The sequence below is a fragment of the Apodemus sylvaticus genome, chromosome 7, assembly GCF_947179515.1.
Source record: "Apodemus sylvaticus chromosome 7, mApoSyl1.1, whole genome shotgun sequence".
Lineage (NCBI taxonomy): Eukaryota > Metazoa > Chordata > Mammalia > Rodentia > Muridae > Apodemus > Apodemus sylvaticus.
This window is the reverse complement of record NC_067478.1, coordinates 128204403-128214436: the sequence shown is the minus strand read 5'-3', so window position 1 is coordinate 128214436 and position 10034 is coordinate 128204403. Positions and strand designations below refer to the sequence as shown.

Here is a 10034-nt window from a genome sequence, read left to right as displayed (position 1 = left end):
TGTTTTTATTTCAAGAACAGCAAGACTATTTTGCCAATCACATCTGAAAAATTGGGAAGTACCTATCTTTTAGGTCTTTCCCTGAACTTCAAATACACTAAAATATATTTTAGTGATAATTTCAGGAAAAAAAATATGGAGAAGGGATTCTTCACCTAGAAGGAACTGTGCCCATCAAGACTCTCCTCTTTTCTATGTCACTTTCACTGTTTGGCTCCGCCTCTTCCTGAATTTTTCCCCCTAAGGACTGGCACCAGCCCCGACCCTTATTCTCAGCCCAGCATAAACAAATATTCCTGCTTTTGTCAGTCAAGACTAAACACAGATTTTGTTTCATCTACGGAATAGAGACTTATAGACCTCTGTTTCTGAGTGGCCTTTAAAGAGAACTTGGAATGGAAATGCATCTCTTATTGTGACGTGATGGGCGTTCTCTGGCCAACTGGTTCTGTCAGGCATCTCTAGTACTGGAGATGTAGTCCAAAAAGCAGTAACCCTGTCTGATCTTTGTACATCTTCCCAACTGAAAACATAAATGGCACAGAAAGGAAATGTGAATGAGAAGCAAAGGGAGGGAGAGTGCAGGACCTGCACATGCGCAGCATGCAGTTCACCATAATGTAACTCCCATCTCCAGCACAGTGCGCTCCTTAGGAAGCAAATGGCTGACAAACAAACAAATGATAATCAAGCAATGTGTGGTGATAGGAAGACTGGAGAGGAGGTTGGAAAGGAGCAAGGGTGATTAAGTTTATCAAAACCTTTTATAAAATGCTTAAGGACTGCAGTCATGCATTGTACCAAGAATATAAGCGAGAGACTCTACTGGGGAAGGGGGGAAGAAGAGAGGAGGGGAGGGGAGGGGAAGAAAAGAAGTAAGACAAATGGATGTAAGGGCAGAATAGGGGAGGAATAAAGAAAAAGAGAAGAGACTCAAATTAAGGCAAAGCATAAGCAAAGAGTCTTGGATGACATTTTTCAACTTCAGATCATCTGTTAATTTGGTTCTAAGGACAAAAGAAAAATACTGACAAAAAGAAAAGATATGAGATAAAACCAAGACATTCTAGTTCCGTAAATCATATCAATTATATGAGTCTTTACAGAAAAATCTACTATAGGCTCATCATGTTTTACTATATGGGGACAGAATGTGGCCTGTAGCTAGGCATGCTTACATGTTCCTAACCTCATCTCACTGTATTCACCCTTAGCTTCTACAAGTTCTTTGTATGACTTAGACTTTTTACCAACTTAGTCTACTTCAATCCAAGTCGCAAGCATTACAGCTTCTGAAGGATAGTTAAATTTTCCAAAGTGGAAAAAAAATGCCCCAGTTTCTCTTTTGCCAAGGCCGGAAGCATTTCCTGGAGATTAATCACCATTTGCCTTGCAAAATTAAGGTTTGAAGAACTTAGTAAAGAGGATTGTATCACCCTTCTCTGATTTTTAATTTTTGGAAGTGGTCCCATTTGAATGGAAGCAATTATGAGTCAGTTTGGGGGGTGACTCTACAAACACTGCCACTCTATAAAAGTTGGGCTCCGGAAGGTGGACCTAGAAGGAGGCAGCAGAGAAACCACTGGCGTGGTGCAGAGCTGCGGAAGCTGAGGAAAATGAAGGGTCTCCCAGTCCTGCTGTGGCTGTGTGTGGCTGTGTGCTCGTCCTACCCACTGCACGGCAGGGTGAAGAATGACGACACCGGCATGGAGCTTCTGCAGGTAAGGGATGAAAATGGCCTCTGGGCTTTTGGCGGGGCACAGCGTTGCATTCCACAGACCTGTTCTGACTGCCTGTGTAAAGGTGGTTGGGCGATGAAGGAGAGTTAGAAGTTATTGGATCTCAATATCACGTGACTCTTCCTTTTATGTAAGAAGAAAGGCCACGAATATTGGGTGATTTTTCAAGGTCAGGCAGCATAGTGCAAGTGACAGCATTAATGCAGGAGGCACATGAATGGTAAGGGAAGGGCGCATGGACTGTGTCTTGCTTTAGTCCAGTGTAATTTAGTGAAACATCTGTACTGTTAGTACAAGAGAGGCATGTCTACTTTTTTCCCTAGTAAACTAAATCCTCATGAAAAGTGGAAAATTGGGAAAATTAAATAAGATGATCCCAAACACATATTCACACAAAGGCTTATGTGTTCGTTTTGCTTTTCTCTGCACTAAATACTTGTGAATTTTCCCATTGATGTCATTGCTTTAATGGCAAACTAAAACTACAGAGACATTGTGTTTCAAAATAAAGTACAAAAGCGGCCCTCACTGACAAATTAAATGAATGTTATGCTTAGAATTTTAGCAAATTAGAGAAATAAGTCAAAGAGACTAAGAAAAGTAACTGACTGTCAGGCTCGGTTTTCTGAGCCTGTGAACCCAGTGCTCAGAAGGCAGACACAGAAGGGTCATGAGTTTAAGAAACTTCTTGGCTAGATAATGAGATCCTGTCTGAATGAATGAAGGAAAGAAGGAAGGAAGAAAGGAAGGAAGGAAGGAAGGAAAGAAGGAAGGAAGGAAGGAAGGAAGGAAGGAAGGAAGGAAGGAAGGAAGGAAGGAAGGAAGGGAGGAAGGGAGGAAGGGAGGGAGGGAGGAAGGAAGGAAGGAAGGAAGGAAGGAAGGAAGGAAGGAAGGAAGGGTATATGACTATAAAAGTTTACTGTAAATAACAATAGCTTAAAAATCAGAATTGTAACTTAAAAGTTATATTTATTCCACTAGAAATACCTAGAAAACTACTATGGCCTTGAAAAAGGTGTGAAGCAGTTTATTAAGAATAAGGACAGTAGTCCTATTGTCAAAAAAATTCGAGAAATGCAGAAGTCCCTCGGGTTGGAAATGACAGGGAAGCTGGACTCCAACACTATGGAGCTGATGCACAAGCCCAGGTGTGGCGTCCCCGATGTTGGTGGCTTCAGTACCTTTCCAGGTTCGCCCAAATGGAGGAAAAACCACATCACCTACAGGTATCAGCTACAGAGTATTCACATAACATTAATAATGTGTCGGAGCCATCACAGAAGCAACTGTTACCTCTTTGATTTCTCTCATCCAGGATTGTGAATTATACACCAGATTTGCCAAGAGAGAGTGTGGATTCTGCCATTGAGAAAGCTTTGAAGGTCTGGGAAGAGGTGACCCCACTCACTTTCTCCAGGATCTCTGAGGGAGAGGCTGACATAATGATCTCCTTTGCAGTTGGAGGTAAAAGCCAAGAACTGCCTGAAATACTCATGGCCAGTTGGTATTTTACTAAAAAATTACATATATATATATATATGTACTTTTTTTTTTTAAGAACATGGAGACTTTGTCCCTTTTGACGGGCCTGGAACAGTCTTGGCCCATGCCTATGCCCCTGGACCAGGGATTAATGGAGACGCTCACTTTGATGATGATGAACACTGGACAGAGGATGTCTCCGGTGAGTGCTGCAGTTCACAGCATGACTTAGTTCCATTTCTTTTCATATTTAGGGAAGTCTTCATAACCAGCAGTACTAGATGATAGAGCGTGTTCTGAATTCCAATAAAATCCTTTATTTTAATCATTGTTGAATGTACTTTCAGGTGGTTAGAAACCATTTATTTTCCTGATACTAACAGCATAAACTATATCACTAAATGTTTGACCTGTCCAACTTCGATAAGATGATTTTTGTTTTATTATATTTTATTTTGCTGTTTTGTTTTTCTCTCTTAAAAGATTGTTCTTTTCTACCGAGTGACAGAGAGGGGTGGACCTGGATGGGAGGGGCGGGGAGGAACTGGGGGAAGCAGAAGGAGGGGAAACTATTCAGAATATATTGTCCAAGCAAACAACCTATTTTCAATAAAATAGAAAAAATAAAACAAAAGGGAAAATCATTAAATTTTTAACAGTTAGGGATCTTGTATGATCTAAGGCCATGATTACTAAAATCTGCAATGATATCAAAAAAAATTGTAAATATTCAAGTAATACAATAGGAAAATTTTCAAACCAGGAGCCAAAATTGAATTCAGAAACCAGAGGGTTTTTTTTTTTTTTTTGATTTGGTTAGTTAGTTTTGTTGATCTGATTGAACTCATATTTTTGTGGCTTCTATGTTAAGATGAATTTTTATCAGTTTCTGAAAGAAAAGAACTAGCCCTAAAGTACAAGGGCCAACTATGTAAGTGGGAAGGGTTCTTAGTTCAGGACTTTGGGGATTGATTTTCAAAGTTTTCAAAACCATGGCGGAAGTAAATTATATTATTTTGGGGACTGAACTGGGATTCAAAAAGAACTTATAAGCTGATATCCATAGAAAATACAAATCTAACTTTTGCACTGGATAAAATTTGTGGTTTCATAGTATTAGCAATTTTTTTCCAGAGGACCTCATTACAGATACTCAAATGAGAACACCCTCAGGTCGACAATATTCACATGTAAAATTTACAAAAATGTTATGCCAATCATGACTGTCCTACACTTCCCAAGGTCAGCACTAAGAGGTTTATTTCAAGTATTATACTGAGAAGAATGTGCATACAGTCCGGGTCCGAGATCTCATTTGTAACCGTTAGACATGCCATGCTTTAAACTAATTGTAGAAAACCTACGACACCTCTCTCATTTGTCATCTTTTTGGACTTGCTACATAATAGGCTGATGAGGCTTGAAAATGATGTAGCGCAACCCAACAGAAAGCACAGAATTATGGTTACTCATGGGTAACCAAAGAGAACTGTTGGCTTTAACTGGATACTTTAGATTTGTCTCAAGCATGAATTGTTAAATACACTTGGTTCTCTGCTGAGCGCATGCTCAGTCCGCTGTTCGATGGAACAACATACAAGGTGATAAGAGCCTGTGATTTCCAGGGAGTAAATAACCGCAGTGCTCAGCTGGCCTACAGGATATGCAGGGAGGTAAGGAATAAGCACGGTGTTATGTATGATTTCTTCAACAGGTACCAACCTATTCCTGGTTGCCGCTCATGAACTTGGCCACTCCCTGGGTCTCTTTCACTCAGCCAAGGCTGAAGCTTTGATGTACCCAGTCTACAAGTCCTCCACAGACCTGTCCCGTTTCCATCTCTCTCAAGATGACGTGGATGGTATTCAGGCCCTCTATGGTGAGAGAAACTGAAAAAAAAAGGAGTCCTTGTGGCTTTGCCCACATGAGTATCTGTGATTCAGAGTTCTTGAGGGCGCTTGGGAAGCACGGAGTTGACAGGCAGGCCATGTTTCTCCTAATGTTGCTTCCTTTCATCTGTTCCCTTTAGGAGCTCCCACAGCACCCCCTGATGTCCTTGTGGTACCCACCAGATCTAACTCTCTGGAACCTGAGACATCACTAATGTGCAGCTCTACACTGTCCTTTGACGCTGTCAGCACCCTGCGGGGAGAAGTCTTGTTTTTTAAAGACAGGTCAGACCAAAGAGCTCTGAATCACTATCTATTTTCAATGAAAAAAATTCTTAGGAAGGACAACAATCAGGAAATTGATAGATACATTTAAACATTTAAAAATAAATTCTGGAGCTTGGCATCTTTGAGATCTGGCATTGACCTCTCTGTGTGTTCCTAACATGAGCAAGCTCATTTTTGAGGGCCGTTTCATAATTTTATTCTTGTCCCAAATATTCTCTTCGGCCAGGGTTACTTTTTTAGAGGGTAGAAGTAATCTTCATAGTCAGAGTTTTCTCTTTACTTTTTTTCAAAATGGTACCATGAGAAGCATTGGGTTTATCAGTTAGCTTGCTTGCTGCTGGGTAACTATGCCTGTGAGAAAACACTCATTCTGCATGAAAGGGAGTGGAGCAGTGTACACTCCTAGCCCTCTCCCTACACGAACAGTAAATATTCTGAGAGCCCGGGTCTTTCTAAGAGGCCCAGAACGGCCTGGAAATTGTCAGCTCGCACCTCTTCCCTAAACTCAGGGCACCACATCCAACCCAGAGGATAAGAAAATGAAGAGATTATGGGTGAATTTAGAATTTGGGCCGGAGACATCATGTTACAGACAACAGTTGTTTTTCAATTGTCACTTTTTTAAACATCTGCTTTTAGGCACTTTTGGCGCAAATCTCTCAGGAGCCCTGAGCCTGGCTTTTATTTGATCTCTTCATTTTGGCCGTCCCTTCCGTCCAACATGGATGCTGCATTTGAGGTCACTGACAGAGACACTGTTTTCATTTTTAAAGGTAATTATTCCATAATAGTGCTTTAACTTAGGGAAACAAGCTTCTGGCAGGAAAGTAATCAGTACTCGATTTTTCTCCACTGTGTCAAATTCTGCATAATTAGAAATTAGCCAAAGAGGATAATGAAATACATAAAGCCAACATGGTCATAATTTACAGATAAAAAATTAACTTGGAGAGAGACATTGTCCGAGTTGAAAATTCTCTCATTTGATCTTGGCTCATTGTTTCCATGTGAACATTTTCATTGCATGCACACCACAGATCTAAGGTCGAAATCTAAAACTCGGACTCCCTCTTCACCTTTAGTGGTGCTAAGAATGTTTCCAGAACCACAAGCCATTTTTAACACAATCGGTGTTCCTGCTGTTGTTTTGTTTTTGTGTAGGAAATCAGTTCTGGGCTATCCGAGGGCACGAAGAGCTGGCAGGTTATCCTAAAAGCATTCACACTCTGGGTCTCCCTGCAACCGTCCAGAAGATCGATGCTGCCGTTTCTAATAAGGAGAAAAAGAAGACCTACTTCTTTGTAGGGGACAAATATTGGAGGTGGGATGCTGTGAGGCGCTTTAGTTTAGAGATGAGTGGAAAATTACTTTCTATCTCTGAGGAAACACTTTTACCATCACCACCACCACCACCACCACCAACACCACCCTCCCCCCTCCACCCACCCATCCCCACCCTCCTTCTCTCTGGGCAAGGACAAGGGCTTTGGACAGAAGCTTTGGACAGCCCTTTGTGGGAAGGGCTTTGAAAAGCAGCAGCTTCCAAAAGGCAGCTAAGTGCTCCTGTTTGGATCCTCACCTCCCCACCCCTGCCCACCCCACTCCTTATTCCGGGACCCTAGGCAGTAAAGGAGAACTTCCTTCTCCCCTCCTGCTGAGAGCTCCCCTTCTTTCCTTTGCCTGTTCACTCCTCATACACTTCAAGCTCAGGCTTAAGTCCCTCTTCTTTCAAGTCCAGTTGGCCTTTACTTCCTCACTGAGCGCCCACATGTCAGTTAACTCTTCCGTTCCCAGAGTTCTCCCTGTCTCACTGTCAACAATCTGTTGCATAGAGAAGAGACACTCCAGCAGACCTTTTCCACAGCTCGCACGCAGGACGCCTTCCTTACAGGATTACTAATTCCTAGGCTGTTAGTCTAGATGTTGAGACATCGGGACAGACCATCCAGTGTACAGTCAGAACCTCACTTACAGTGCTTTGCTTCTTGTTCAGTCTCTTTCAGTGTTCAGTGGGAACTTTCATTCAAAAATAAATCAATGCACAGGACAGGGAAAGGAGATATAGACAGCCTACTGATGGTGGTGAAATGGAGAGCATATTTTATTTTTAAAAATGTGTTTATTATTTGTGTATGTGAGTATTTTGTCTTGTGTGTGTATGTGCGCGCGCGCGTGTGTGTGTGTGTGTGTGTGTGTGTGTGTGTGTGTATCACATGCTTATGGTGCCCTTAGAGGCAGAAATGTGCATAGAATTCCTCAGGAATAGGAGTTACAAATGGTTGGGAGCTACCATGTGAGATCTGGGGACCTAACCGGGGACCTTCATAAAAGCAGCTAGTACTCTTAAGAACTGAGCGGTTGCTGCAGCCCCCAAATATTCCATTTCTATTTCTGAGGATATTTCTGTGTGAGCGTATCTACATGTGCATGCAGGAGCCTACAGAGGCTAGAGGAGGATCAGTTCCTCTGACACTGGAGTTATAGGCAGCTGTAATTCACCTGAATTTGTATGGGGAGGTGAACTCCAGTTATGGAAAAACAACAGCAAAGTGTTCTTGACCACTAAGGCATCCACAGCCATAGGGATTGTATTTCTGATCAGGAACACAGTCCACACATGTGTGTGCACTGATATGCATATGTACATGAATACATATGGTTGTATATTCATACGATCATGCCCCTGAGGCTGAAAAACAGATGATGATTCTCTAATCCGGCTTAAAGAGAGCAGTAACAGTAGTAGGCTGTTGTCCCTGCTCCTCCTGGAGCTAGTTTTTAAGATTATATTAAAGGCAGGTTTACTGGAAAGCTGTTTTCGGTGCTCGCTAGTTCACTGACTTTGGGGACAGAGCCCAGGGAAGTTACCAAGGGGAAAGTGGGGAGGAGAGGGAGAGAGAAAGAGAGAATGGGTAGACATGCAGAGAAGGAAGAGAAGAAGTACAACTGTGGTTTGAAGAGCTAAACTTTAGCTTATTAAAAACACATGGTGCTAAGTAAGCTTGACATTTATGTGCAGAACTTAGAAAGGTGACTAGGGTGGCACAGTGCGCACTCTAGTGTGTGAGTGTGAGGGCACGCCCTCCACGCGGCTCTGAGCTGTGCTTCTGTCGTTTTGTGCAGATTTGATGAGAAGAAACAAGCCATGGAGCCAGGATTTCCCAGGAAGACAGCAGACGACTTTCCAGGCGTTGACTCAAAACTTGATGCCGTCTTTGAAGCCTTTGGTAAGACGACACTCTGTTGGCAATGGGGGCCCTTGAAATGCTCTGTGGTATGAGAGGACAGACTAGAATTAAATAATTTTCATAACACAGTTTTACAAAACCCTCAGTGCTCTCCTTCCTCCCAAGAATTTCAACTCCTTTGCTTTGCAATTGCGGCTGGCTCTCCTCGGGTGAGCAGCTTTGACTCATGATGGTGTTTAACAAAAATGCTTCTGTCTTATGCACGAGTGGAAGACCAAAACACTGGCAAGCCGCTGCCTCACTTTGTGAGCCTTTCTTGATCCATGTTCTTCCCCATCAGTGACTGGGACCTAGTAAGGCTGACGGGCCGTCTCTACCCAACCTGTTTCCACCACTCAGTCTCAGACGCTGCCTTTCCTGACTTCATTAATAGCAGACTACATTGGTTCCTTGTAAACACTCACCTTTCCATTCACTAAAGCTTAAAGATGTGTTTCCTATGAAAGAGTGAACGAATGAAAACTGGTCATGTTTACTGACTGTGCAGACTACGAGGGCAGATCCTGTGACTAATTTTCCCTAGGGCCAGGAATAGCCTTGGGCTAGAATTTGGCACCAGAAGGAGGGGTTAAGAAGAAAGGAAATAGCTCATAGATTCAAACAAGATGGATTATACTTCCTGAATAGAAAGCGGAAAGGTAGGGGGTCTTCCTGCTGCCCTAAAGGCAGGGAGGCCTCCTTCCTGTCCAGCCCAGTGCAATGGAAGAAGTATGTCCTTCCTTCTACCTTCAACTCTTCCAACTCCTTGATCAGACAGATGTGATTGGATTTACTTAACAGAGCTCTTGCCCAACCAAAACGTTAAAGTAATGGTTTTGTTAAATGCTTCATATTCTTCCCGGCATGAAGTAAAACTACAGAGACACTCTGTTGTTTGTTGTTGCTGCGGACTTCTCAGATGAGCAAGGGTTTGAACCCGGGATGTAGAACACTCTAGGCAAGTGTTCTCCACTGACTCACACCCTGGGTCTTTCTGCTCTCTACTTACCTTTCACTGAGTTTTTTGTTTTGTTTTGTTTTGTTTTAACTTTCCCAAATTTCTACTTTGAAGAAAGTGACTCAAGGATTCTCTGGTCTTTACACACAGGATTTCTCTACTTCTTCAGTGGATCTTCACAGTTGGAGTTTGACCCAAATGCAAAGAAAGTGACCCATATATTGAAGAGCAACAGCTGGTTCAATTGTTAAAAAAGACATTCAGTAAAGACATCATGTGTTTTAACTGATGCTCATAGTTCTTCATCTGAGTCTTTGTGACTGGAAGTGATTTGCTCAGCATGTGCTATGGCAGACCCAAACAGGAGCGATGAATGGCACCAGACGACTTCACATTATCAAAGGACATTCAGAAGCACTGCTTAGCTTACACTGTGTCCCAAGGAGAGGAG

The 10034-nt window shown here is 42.5% G+C and overlaps 1 protein-coding gene across 1 annotated transcript; it reads left to right on the top strand.

The window, feature by feature from the left end:
• The first annotated feature begins 1616 nt into the window (after positions 1-1616).
• Positions 1617-9834, top strand: LOC127690200 (stromelysin-1). Its single transcript, XM_052189746.1, has 10 exons — positions 1617-1721; positions 2721-2965; positions 3055-3203; positions 3298-3423; positions 4936-5100; positions 5251-5395; positions 6038-6171; positions 6560-6719; positions 8522-8625; positions 9734-9834. Exons 1-10 carry the CDS (start codon positions 1617-1619, stop codon positions 9832-9834), a joined length of 1434 nt encoding a protein of 477 aa, XP_052045706.1.
• Positions 9835-10034: the final 200 nt, after the last annotated feature.

Bases quoted from the DNA above. Each gene is read 5' to 3' on its own strand.
- LOC127690200 (XM_052189746.1), top strand. From the start codon at position 1,617: ATGAAGGGTCTCCCAGTCCTGCTGTGGCTGTGTGTGGCTGTGTGCTCG. The intron at 5,396-6,037 runs GTCAGACCAAAG...ATCTGCTTTTAG, and splicing joins GTCTTGTTTTTTAAAGACAG to GCACTTTTGGCGCAAATCTC. The intron at 8,626-9,733 runs GTAAGACGACAC...CTTTACACACAG, and splicing joins TGCCGTCTTTGAAGCCTTTG to GATTTCTCTACTTCTTCAGT.